Consider the following 12,381-nt stretch of genomic DNA (forward strand, 5'->3'; position numbering starts at 1 on the left):
CACTTCTCACTTCCTTTATGGAGCTGTCCCTGTAGACCCACTTCTCTACAATCCATCACTGATACCCTTTTGGGTAGAATGACTCCCTGCATTATCCATACCACTTCTGTGAACGCTGGGGCATCATGTACATACACCCCAGGGGCACGTCATCATGTCTGTCTGGGCTCATAGCACTCCCAGATGTCATTATTTGAGTGGAGCACTGTCCAGGAAGAAGGACCACCAGCTGCCACCACTGGAGGAGTAGAGATAGGGCCAATGAAGTCAACAGACAGGCCTAAGCACTGCAGGAAAAATGGTATGCGTAATTAGATTTTCAAAAAAAAAAAAGTATGGCCAGGGAGTTTAGGGAGGGGGGATTTGGAGGACACAATAATGCTGGAGTTGAGCTTTAGAGTAGATTTATCATGAAGGAAATTTGAGTAGTATAACTGCTACTAACCTCCTTTTGAATATGTTTTATGTTTTTGGCTGTTTTACTGACTCACTGACTTTAAAGTAGAACTATAGGCAACACTTTTTTTTTCATTTTTGATAGAGTAAGGGGAGGGTTAGAACCCTCCCCTTACTTTTAAAAACTGTCATTTTTTTTTTTATTGCTATCTGTTTACCTTCACTTCCCATCCAATAGCCAATGCAGGAAGTGAGAGAAAATCCCTGCAAACTAAGGGGATTCCTTGGGGATCCCCAGAACTAGAGTCCCAATTAGAAACATTTCCCTCTATTACTTTTTGGGGACAACCCAAAATTTGGGGTTTTCTTTTACTTTCACTTTCAATTAAAACGGTAAACAGTACAAATTGAGAGGGCAAACAATAAAAACCTAATAGGTGTTCTAATCTCTCTTTACTCTGCCCAAAACTAAAAAAGTATAATGGCAAAACATTTGTTTTAATACTTTTGGAGTCACTGGCCCAGAACAACTATGTGGAGCAGAGAAGTCGGAGAAAAGTCAGCAAGCTGGTCCAAATAATTGTTCAGAGTGAAAGCCAGTGTTGGCCAACCAAGCAAGTAAGCAAAAACAGCCATGTTTCTGGTTTTGACAGGTCTGGATCACTGTCAGATAGAAAATGACCCATCCCCTGAATGCACCACATAATGCAATGACTATTGTGTAGCCATGGTTTGTTAAAGCACAGGGATGAACATGAACAGTTTCCCCCGTAGACAGTGATACATTAGATGAGGGGTCTTATTTGCTCTTTTCTATTTCTCAGGAATGTACTTTCACGAAGATGCGCACACAAAGTGCCCTGAGAGTTGTGTTCAGCGGCTCTCTGCGCCTGAAATGTAAGACCGCCTGTTGCCAGCGCTGGTACTTCACCTTCAATGGAGCCGAGTGTTCTGGACCCCTTCCCATCGAGGCCATTATATATCTGGACCAAGGCAGTGTCGAGTTCAACTCTACCATAAACATCCACCGCACTTCTACAGGTAGAATACAAACATGACAAATTGTTCAAACTATTTTAATCTAGGTATGCATAAATTAATTTCACTAAAATAAAAATTAAAGTAGAAGGCAAGTCAAAAGCTAACTAAGCTTAGGCTAAGTTCACAATATTGAGGGCTTACCACTTACGCATGGATGGGCTGCAGGAAAAAGTTTCTTTACCATTTTAGAAATGCAGTGGCCATGAAATGCACCATGTAATTTCCCCATGTTCCACACCTCCAAATGTGCTGCATTTTTATATGCGTGGGGGTGCTATTAAGAATGAATGCATTTTTGGAGGGTGGTTGCAACAAACAGCTGCGATTCCAGCACTCGCAATAGTGTGAACCTAGCCTTAAATCTACCTCTACCGCTATTCTATGTCTATGTTTATCTACCCTGTAAAAGGAAAGATGATTATAGTTACCTGTTCTGAAGTCACTTCGAACCACTCACATTGATTGATTCCCAGCGCCTTCAGAGTAAAGTTGGGACAGCCAACAATGGGTTCCCCATAGAAAGTCTGTGGATGACGTCACTGCCCAGGCTCTGCAGCCATTGTTGGCGATCTCTCCTCTATATTGAAGTGAGCGTTGGAGATGATCATGTGACAAGCAACTTCAGAATAGGTAAGTAGACAGATCTTTCCTTTTGCAGGGTAGATAGAATAGACTTCGAATGGGGGTGGGAGTAGATTTAGGCATTTTTAGGCTTTGACTTGCCTTTAACTTTCAGCTTTAAAATGCAGCCGTGGAAAACTGAACATAGTTTCCAGTTTTTACCCAATTTACCCCATGCAGGTAGACAGATGAATTGGGAACCCCTCATTAGAATGCAGGAAAGCTATTCCAACTCACTGCTGGCTCCTTGCTGTCGCACACATACAGATAGTATAATGTAACAAAAAAAAAAAATGTCACTGTGAAGGATATTCTCAGAGCCGCCTAGCAGATTCCAACATGATTTGGAAGTTGGGTATGACCGGTGACAATATAGGCTTCAAGAAGTACATTCCCAGTAACCCTGAGCGGAACTTCCTCTGGAACTTGCTACAATACATTACAGCAAACTCATGCCTGAGGGACAATTGGAGAAGCGGACAGTCACTGTAGTATTTGGCGCTACCAATCTTCGCGGTCTTCGGGGTTCTGTGCAAGCGGCTTCTCTTCTGTATACTGACCACAGAGAGTTTCTTGCTGGGCACTGCTGCCATTCATAGAACAACTTGTATTTTTTTCCCCAGTCAATACAAGGAGTTCTCCAATTGTTCATGGTGGCTTCAGTGCTCCACTTCCTCCAATCAGAGAACGCCTTGTATTTATTTTTAAAAATACAAGGCGTTCTATGAATGGTGGTAATGGTGAGCAAGCAGCCCCCTGTGGTTGGTGTACAGAGGGGAAGCCGCTTGCACAACCTTAGTAGGTCCTGGAAGATTGCGGCTATCTCTATAGTACCACCAATTACTACAGTAATTGTCAGCTTCCCCTGTGATTTCTCAGGTATGAGATACAGGTGAGCTCAAAAGTTTGCATACCCTGGCAGAAATTGTGAAATTTTGGCATTGAACTGATCATGCCAAAAAATGCTCTTTTTTTGAAGGACGATGATCATATGAAGCCATTTATTATTAAATAGTTGTTTGGCTCCTTTTTAAATCATATGATAACAGAAATCACCCATCCTTTTCCATCTTTGTAAAGTTCCATTACCTTGTTACGCAGGATTTTTTGCAGTTCTTTTCTGATACCCATGGCTCAGTATCTAGCCTAGTCAGTGCTTCCACGTAAGAACTAACAAACTCATTATTTATACTCTGACACAAATTCCAATTTAAAAAGCCACAGATGTTGGACATTAACCTCTAATTTGGGCCGCACAGGGGCTAAATGGTTAGCACTTCTGCCTGGCAGTACTAGGGTCGTTGGTTTGAATCCCAGCCATGGCACCACCTGCCTGGAGTTTGCATGTTCTCCCTGTGCCTGTGTGGGTTTCCTCCGGGTACTCCAGTTTCCTCCCACACTCCAAAGACATGCTGGTAGGTTAATTGGTTCCTGTCTAAATTGTCCCTTGTATGTGTACGTATGAATGTGAGTTTGGGACCTTAGATTGTACACCCCTTGAGGGTTAGGGACTGATGTGAATGTACTATATATATATATATATATATATATATATATATGTAAAGAGCTGCGTAAATTGACAGCGCTATATAAGCACCTGAAATAAATAAATAATTTGCATTTTAACCTGTGTGTGTCACCTTGTGTGTCTGCACCAAGGCCAAACATTCCAGGGTATGTACACTTTTGATCATGGCCATTAGGGTGATTTATGTTATTATGATTTAAAGAGGAGCCAAACAACTATTTGATAATAAATGGTTTCATATGATCATCATTAGAGATGAGCTAATCGAACATGACGAAGTGGAATTCGTTCCGAAGATTTTGAAAAATTCGATTCGCGACGAATCCGAAGATTAGCAAACTTCGGATGCACGAATCGAATTTTCCCAAAAATGGCGGCGACATGTGTGGCGACGGAGAAAATGGACAGAGAAGATGGGGCGGGGATCTCTGGGAAGGCGCGCAGACAAGGCGCGCTGACCCATAATGCATTCATGACATGTGATCACATTAGCCAATCAGCAGCCAGCCAGCACTGTGTGATGGTGGAGCTATAAATCGCGGCCATCTTAGAATTCTCCATTAGCCTCCGGTCATTCAAGAGAGACAGACCTGTGTGTATTAAGGGACAGAGTTAGGGCCACAGAATCGTTACTCAGGGACACAGAATCGTTACTCAGGGACACAGAATCGTTACTTAGGGCCACAGCTATCAAAGAATCGAAAATTTAAAGTGACATACACCCTTTTTTTTTTGGTGGCTGTCATGCACAGTTGGTGCTGCAGTTTGCCGATTGTGCAAAATAAACTGACTTTCTGCTTCACAACCACTATTGTACGTTCAAAGAGTTAAATCCATTTACACGCCGGCTGGCGGTAATATTTTTTGGGTGATTAGTGCATTCCAGTGACAGAAACGTACAGTTTCCAGCCAACGGCAAGCTGCAATTGACCGATTGTGTACAATAAACTGACTTTCTGCTTCACAACCACTATTGTACGTTCAAAGAGTTAGATCCATTTACACGCCGGCTGGCGGTAATATTTTTTGGGTGATTAGTGCATTCCAGTGACATAAACGTACAGTTTCCAGCCAACGGCAAGCTGCAATTGACCGATTGTGCTAAATAAACTGACTTTCTGCTTCACAACCACTATTGTACGTTCAAAGAGTTAAATCCATTTACACGCCGGCTGGCGGTAATATTTTTTGGCCCCCTGTACCGGCTCCTCATGAACGTGGTTCAGCGGGTTTGCATCACTTAACGGCAAATCGTTGACAAACGCTGGGACGTTCAGTGTTGTGCGCATTAAGCCAGACACCAAAGGGCAACATACCTGTTATTACTCACTCAAGCATGGCTGAACAAAACCAGTCTCTACCACAAATTGGACCCAGACCTGCCCAGGGTCTCGTAAGTAGATTGCACGGAGGAGTAGAGTTCGTTATTGGAATTAACTGTGAGGGACTTTTAAACCTAGGCCTGTGTATGGCCTTCAATTGAAGCTGCTTCTGCTCCGCCACTCTGCCATTGGACTCTTAATAGTCGTCTCCCCACGCTGCTGCTGGGGGGACTTTTTAACATAGGCCTCTGTATGGCCTTCAATTTTAGCTGCTTACGCTCCGCCACTCTGCCATGGGCCCCCGTACCGACTCCTCATGCTGCTGCCAGGCCCGTAATCTGTCATGGGCCCCTGTACCGCCTCCTCATGCTGCTGCCAGGTCCAGAGTGTGTCATGGGTCCCTGTACGGCCTCCCATTGCTGCTGTCTCCATCGCCACACTCTGCCATGTGCCACTTTCAGGTCTCCTCACACTGCTGGTGGGTTCCATTTTTGTCATAGGGTGCTGTATGGCCTCCCATTGCTGCTGCCTCCACCGCCACACTGTGGCTCCACACTCTGGTTTTGGCCCCGTGACTGCCCAAATGAGTGAAGTGTGCAGTGATTCTAAGATCGACGGCACTCATCTGCATGTCATACTGACTGACAGTATTATTTCTCTTCCCCAGCAGACTCCAAGGGCATTTAAATTAAAGGTACAGTGTTCTGCACTAATATAAAGGCTCTCTGAAGCCTAGAAACACCCTTTTTATAAGTTAAATTCGCAGCGAATATATTCGGCTCGAAGCGAATTTATTCGGCGAATCAGCCGAACCGAATTTTTGAATAATTCGCTCATCTCTAATCATCATCCTTAAACAAAAGAGCATTTTTTTGGTATGATCAGCCATATTTTCAATATCAATGCCAAAATTTCACAATTTCTGCCAGGGTATGCAAACCTTTGAGCACAACTGTATGTATATTTACATTGTATCAAGATGGATCATTGTAAGCATGCAATAAAGATCATACCTGCAGTTCAGCCTAAACTGTACAGCCTAGCTGATGTCGCATGACCTTTTCTCAACATCACCATAGAAGGCAAGTCCCCTTTCAGACGGATGTTCTGATCAGGTTCACCTGTCAGTTTTTCAGGTGGACCTGATCAGAAGGTCCTTGCATTCCTATGGACAGATGGGTGTAAATGGACTTGTGTCTGTTTACACCCACCTACCTCCTGGTCCAATCTGGTCCAGGGGGATCTGTCCTCTTCTGTTTAGGCAAATCAGATCAGAGAATAATCGGGTGTATACAGACAGCAAAGTACATTTACTCCCGGCCACATGTACAGCAGAGTGGGCTCTGTCCATATGCGCTCTGCATTAACTGAGCAGAGACGGACCTATCATCTGCCTGATCAGCAAGGGATCTGATCCTCTGCTGATCGGAAATGGAATTCTCCCCATGTGAAAGGGGCCTAATGGAATGTTCATTATCTATCCATCAACCTGCTGATGGTTCTTCCATTGTAAGATGTCTGCCTGTTCACCAGCCATGATCACAATGGAGGACTTAGATGATTTTGGAGGACTGTGCAATGTTGGGTAGAGGAAGGGAGGGAGCAGAGCATAATACACATTTTTATAGGATAAGTATAGACAAAGCTTTTTTAGCTATACTTCTCCTATGGATCACAGGTGTGCATTTAGTTCTGCATTCCTATGACCCGTTTTCAGCTAAAAGCCGGCTGACGTCCCAGAGCTGATCCAGGCTCTGAAAAGATTCTGACCGTATGGTCGGGATCCACCCAGAACCCTGGACTGTCACCTGGCTCAGCATGCCACTGAGAGTTTGAGCCAGCCCCTCCCATCCCCCTATGGATGGGCAGAACAGGGAGCCAGTGCGGAGGGGGAGAACTGAGTGATTGCGGCCTTTGATTGCTAAATTCTCAGTATAGAGCTAGCGGGGGAATGATGCTGCATCCACCTAGGTAAGTATGTTTATTTTTTTCAACAGCCCATACTTCTCTTTTAAAGCATGATGTACATAATAAATTTGAAAATTTTTCTTTAAGCTGCAAGGTTGCTACCTTATTTGAGCCTAAATGTTAACCAGTTTGTTCTTCCCCATGTTCATATATTTTTTGTGTTGCATCAGGTTATAATTGTCCTTCAGTATGCTATCCAGTGTTGTTTTTGGGCGACTAAAACTTGTTTACTATGTGATTTTGGGTTTCCCTCTGTTCTCCCCTCCTGTTTATTGCTAGTTAGTTCAGCCCTAGCTATACCCTCCCCTTTTTTTCCATGTTCCCTCAGTTACTGCTAATACTCCGCAGAGACAGGGTTAGGAAAGTCATTGTCTTCCTACTCTTTAAAAGACTGGAAAAACATTCTCTGTACTGAAATTAGCTGAAGTAAAATGCATTGGATTCAACTTCTGTACCTTGCTGAAGAGTTAAGCTGCCTGTGGATGGTGCCAGTCAGTAGGTGATCATACTGTCTGGACAAACTGGAGGTATGTCAATGCATAAAGCAGCATTTGAACAGAACACAGGGTTTAGATCTACTATAATGTACAGTGATTAACACTGGTGACTAATGTCTTTTAACGAATCCCTTTTGTTTTTTATTTTCAGTGGAAGGTCTGTGTGAAGGGATCAGCTCAGGTCTGGTGGATGTTGCAGTCTGGGTGGGGACGTGCGCAGATTACCCCAGAGGGGATGCCTCCACTGGATGGAACTCTGTATCTCGGATCATTATCGAGGAGCTGCCGAAATGAAGCTCATCCCTCATAACAGAGTAGAAAATAGGTGCTCAATATCTTTGTGTAGGTGAAGCCGGTCGTATCGTTGTAGAAAGAAAAGCAATTGTGATAACTGCAGAAACTGCCTGTACTGTGTCAATAAATCAATGTGGTGCTGTATAGTCTTTTCATGTTTTATCCTGAGCTGACTTTTTTTATTAAATTGCAGGACAATTATAAATAATCAGCTCTTATTTACCAGGAGCAAAAACTCCTCCCGACAAAGCTGTAGCCTAATGATTTTGTATTCCATTTATGATATTGTTTTCAAGTTTGTTTTTAATAAAAAAAATAAAAAATCCCAATGGAGAGTGGATTGTGTAATTTGTCATGGAGTGTAAAACTGAATTCCAGGTATGGCAATTTTTACTTAGTTACACTGGTCTAGCTTGGACTAGTGTAAGTATGGGTGTACAATACCTGTGGGATCCCTGTGGAAGCTGCAAATCACTGTAGTAGGCACCACTACTACAGTGATCACCGCTAATTTCTGGGTCACATGCTGAACAGCTACCCAGCTGCATTGTGAACACAGGAGGTCACTTGCTTGGATTAGGCGCCATTCAGGGAACGAAACACGTTCCATTTTCTTACTGAATGCAAAGTGTTCTCTATGATTAGGAAAGGTAGGGTGGTGATGTCACAATCTTCACCTCATGCAACTATAGAACATTTTGCAGACATTACATAAATGCAAAGCATTCTGAATGGCGCCCATGCTGAGTGAGCGGCCTCCTATGTTCACAGTGCAGCCACTTGGTACGGAACCTGGAAGCTGCTGGAGATTGTTGTAGTAGCGATGCCGACTACAGTGATTTCCACCTTCCACAGCTATGACATACTAACATAATAAATTGCTATACTTTATAGGAAACACAAGACAAAGCAGAAGCAATTCAAAAACTTATAAGCAGATGACACTTGTGAAAACTTACTTAACCTCTTTAGCGGTTTTCCCAAGTGTAGCTCGGGGTAAAATTTGAGTACCAAGAGCGGTAACCCCGAGCTACACTTGGGCTTACCATGCGGCGTTGCTCAGGGATTCCCTGCAGCATTTACCTTGTCCTGCACTCCTGCGATGTGTCCCCTGCAGCGTCCCCGGCCATCTCCTCCGGCCGATGCCAGCATCCGGATTCCGGTCGTTTGAAATTTTTAAAAAATGTAATTTTTTGCTGTCATTGCTATTTCAATGCATTTCACATATATTTTGTCCCTACTGCTTTGTCCTATGCCCTGCCTGCATTTTGACTGTTCTTTCTGCCTGGAAACTTAGAAAAGTCCATGGCGTCCAAAAAGTGTCCCTTTACGTCAAAAGCGGTTTTAGAACAGCGATAGTAAATCAGAACCACTTGCAGAATTGAGTGATGATTCGTGGGGAAATTTGTCATCAGACACTGAAAACGATTTTGCGACCTTGCTCAGCGATGTGCAAATTTGCCTCTGTATTTCAAATTTCAGTGTTTTTGGTTTGATTACATTATTGAATAAATTTATTATTATATTATTATTATTTATTAAATTATAATTTATGATTTCGTGTTTCAAGTTTTATCATATCCGGAATGTTTACTACTCTTGTTCGTACAGATTTCAGTGAGTTATTCCTAAAAATTACAGCCTACAATAAAAAACTACATATTTCCATGCAAAAAAATGGTACCGCTTTCAGCACAAAAAAAATCGGAAAGAATCAGACCGCCGAGGAGGTTAAACAGATCAGTAGAGGCTTTAGCTACTGGCAGTGACTGAACGGAAAACACCCAACAGGCTGGTTTATCGATGGATCCACTTCAGTACAATCAGCCTGCCCATACACAGATCAAAATTCGGCCAGTCCCTGCTGAACCAGACGAATTTCAATCCATCTATGATCGGCATAAAAGTGATGCTTAGCTGTGCCCTTCCCACCTTTAGAGTCTCCGTATTGGTCAATGAGACTACCCATCATATTAGTGAGGCTCTGGCAGTGGGAAAGGGTTAGGGCAGTTTTCTTCTTTTTTATATATATATATATATATACAGTGGGGCAAAAAAGTATTTAGGCAGCCACCAATTGTGCAAGTTCTCCCACTTAAAAAGATGAGAGAAGCCTGTAATTGGCATCATAGGTAGACCTCAACTATGAGAGACAAAATGAGAAAAAAAATCCAGACAATCACATTGGCTGATTTGGAAAGAATTTATTTGCAAATTATGGTGGAAAATAAGTATTTGGTCAATATCAAAAGTTCATCTCAATACTTTGTTATATATCCTTTGTTGGCAATGACAGAGGTCAAATGTTTCCTGTAAGTCTTCACAAGGTTGGCACACACTGTTGCTGGTATGTTGGCCCATTCCTCCATGCAGATCTCCTCTAGAGCAGTGATGTTTTGGGGCTGTCGCTGGGCAACACAGACTTTCAACTCCCTCCAAAGGTTTTCTATGGGGTTGAGATCTGGAGACTGGTTGGGCCACTCCAGGACCTTGAAATGCTTCTTACAAAGCCACTCCTTCGTTGCCCGGGTGGTATGTTTGGGATCATTCTCATGTTGGAAGACCCAGCCACGTTTCATCTTAATGCCCTTGCTGATGGAAGGAGGTTTGCACTCAAAATCTCACGATACATGGCCCCATTCATTCTGTCCTGTACATGGATCAGTCGTCCTGGTCCCTTTGCGGAGAAACAGCCCCAAAGCATGATGTTGCCACCCCCATGCTTCACAGTAGGTATGGTGTTCTTTGGATGCAACTCAGCATTCTCTCTCCTCCAAACACGACGAGTTGTGTTTCTACCAAACAGTTCTATTTTGGTTTCATCTGAGCATATGACATTCTCCCAATCCTCTTCTGGATCATTCAAATGCTCTCTAGCAAACTTCAGACGGGCCTGGACATGTACTGGCTTAAGCAGGGGGACACGTCTGGCACTGCAGGATCTGAGTCCCTGGCAGCGTAGTGTGTTACTGATGGTAGCCTTTGTTACGTTGGTCCCAGCTCTCTGCAGGTCATTCACTAGGTTCCCCCGTGTGGTCCTGGGATTTTTGCTCACCGTTCTTGTGATCATTTTGACCCCACGGGGTGAGATCTTGAGTGGAGCACCAGATCGAGGGAGATTATCAGTAGTCTTGTATGTCTTCCATTTTCTAATTATTGCTCCCACAGTTGATTTGTTCACACCAAGCTGCTTGCCTATTGCAGATTCAGTCTTCCCAGCCTGGTGCAGGTCTACAATTTTGTTTCTGGTGTCCTTCGACAGGTCTTTGGTCTTCACCATAGTGGAGTTTGGAGTGTGACTGTTTGAGGTTGTGGACAGGTGTCTTTTATACTGATAACAAGTTCAAACAGGTGCCATTGATACAGGTAATGAGTGCAGGACAGAGGAGCCTCTTAAAGAAGAAGGTACAGGTCTGTGAGAGCCGGAAATCTTGCTCGTTTGTAGGTGACCAAATACTTATTTCCCACCATAATTTGCAAACAAATTCTTTCCAAATCAGCCAATGTGATTGTCTGGATTTTTTTTCTCATTTTGTCTCTCATAGTTGAGGTCTACCTATGATGCCAATTACAGGCCTCTCTCATCTTTTTAAGTGGGAGAACTTGCACAATTGGTGGCTGACTAAATACTTTTTTGCCCCACTAGATATATATATATATATATATATATATACACACACATATATATACACACATACATACATACACACACCGTGTTCCAAATTATTATGCAAATGCTATTTTTCTCATTTACCTAAATAATTGATGTAAATAACAGTCAGCATAATTCTCATATTATCAACTATTAAGAGTACAATTCAAATTTTATTGAACAAACCTCCTAATCATAACAGGATTTTTTTTAAAATAAAAAACTTACAATGCACTGTTCCAAATTATTACGCACAGTAAGTTTCAAAACAATTTATAGGTTGTAAAGAACTGAAAATTGTCATTTGTTGTGTTTGCAGCATATTTACTGAAGTCAAAAGCTATTTCAATCAAACGTTTAACAACATTTTAACAGGTCACGTTACATTGTAACATAGGACCCTTTATTTGATAGCAGCTTCACAAGTCTTCCATCCATTGAACTTGTGAGTTTTTGGACAGTTTCTGCTTGAATTTGTTTGCAAGATGTCAGAATAGCCTCCCAAAGCTGCCGTTTGGATGTAAACTGCCTCCCACCCTCATAGATCGTTTGCTTTAGGATGCTCCTAAAGGTTCTCAATAGGATTGAGGTCAGGGGAGGATTGAGGTCAGGGGAGGATGGAGGCCACACCATGACTTTCTCTCCTTTTATCCCCATAGCAGCCATTGATGCAGAGGTATTCTTTGCAGCATGAGATGGTGCATTGTCATGCATGAAGATGATTTTATTATGGAAAGCATAGTTCTTCCTTCTGTACCAGGGAAGAAAGTGGTCAGTCATAAACTCCACATACTTTGCAGAGGTCATCTTTACACCTTTGGGGACCCTAAAGGGGCCGAGCAGTTCTGTTCCCATGATTCCGGCCCAAAACATGACTCCACCACCGCCTTGCTGACGTCGCAGCCTTGTTGGAACAGGGTGCCGTCCACCAATCATCCACTACTCCATCCATCTGGACCATCCAGGGTTGCACGGCACTCATTAGTGAACAGGACTGTTTGAAAATGAGTCTTCATGTATTTTTCTGCCCAATGCAGCCGTTTCTGCTTGTGAGCATTGGTT

At 43.0% G+C, this 12,381-nt stretch overlaps 1 protein-coding gene across 1 annotated transcript in view; it reads left to right on the top strand.

Annotated features, from left to right (window-relative positions):
* Positions 1-7,996, top strand: part of CTHRC1 (collagen triple helix repeat containing 1) — a 36,813-nt gene extending 28,817 nt beyond the window's left edge. The window contains exons 3-4 of the mRNA XM_089658292.1: positions 1,221-1,437; positions 7,525-7,996. Coding sequence (XP_089514418.1) covers positions 1,221-1,437; positions 7,525-7,667 — 360 coding nt within the window. The 3' untranslated portion in view covers positions 7,668-7,996. The remainder of the gene's footprint in view (positions 1-1,220; positions 1,438-7,524) is intronic.
* The last annotated feature ends 4,385 nt before the right edge of the window (positions 7,997-12,381 follow it).

Source organism: Staurois parvus, unplaced genomic scaffold (genome assembly GCF_062004578.1).
Source record: "Staurois parvus isolate SC_StPar_1 unplaced genomic scaffold, SC_StPar_1.0 ptg001062l, whole genome shotgun sequence".
Taxonomy (NCBI): Eukaryota; Metazoa; Chordata; class Amphibia; order Anura; family Ranidae; genus Staurois; species Staurois parvus.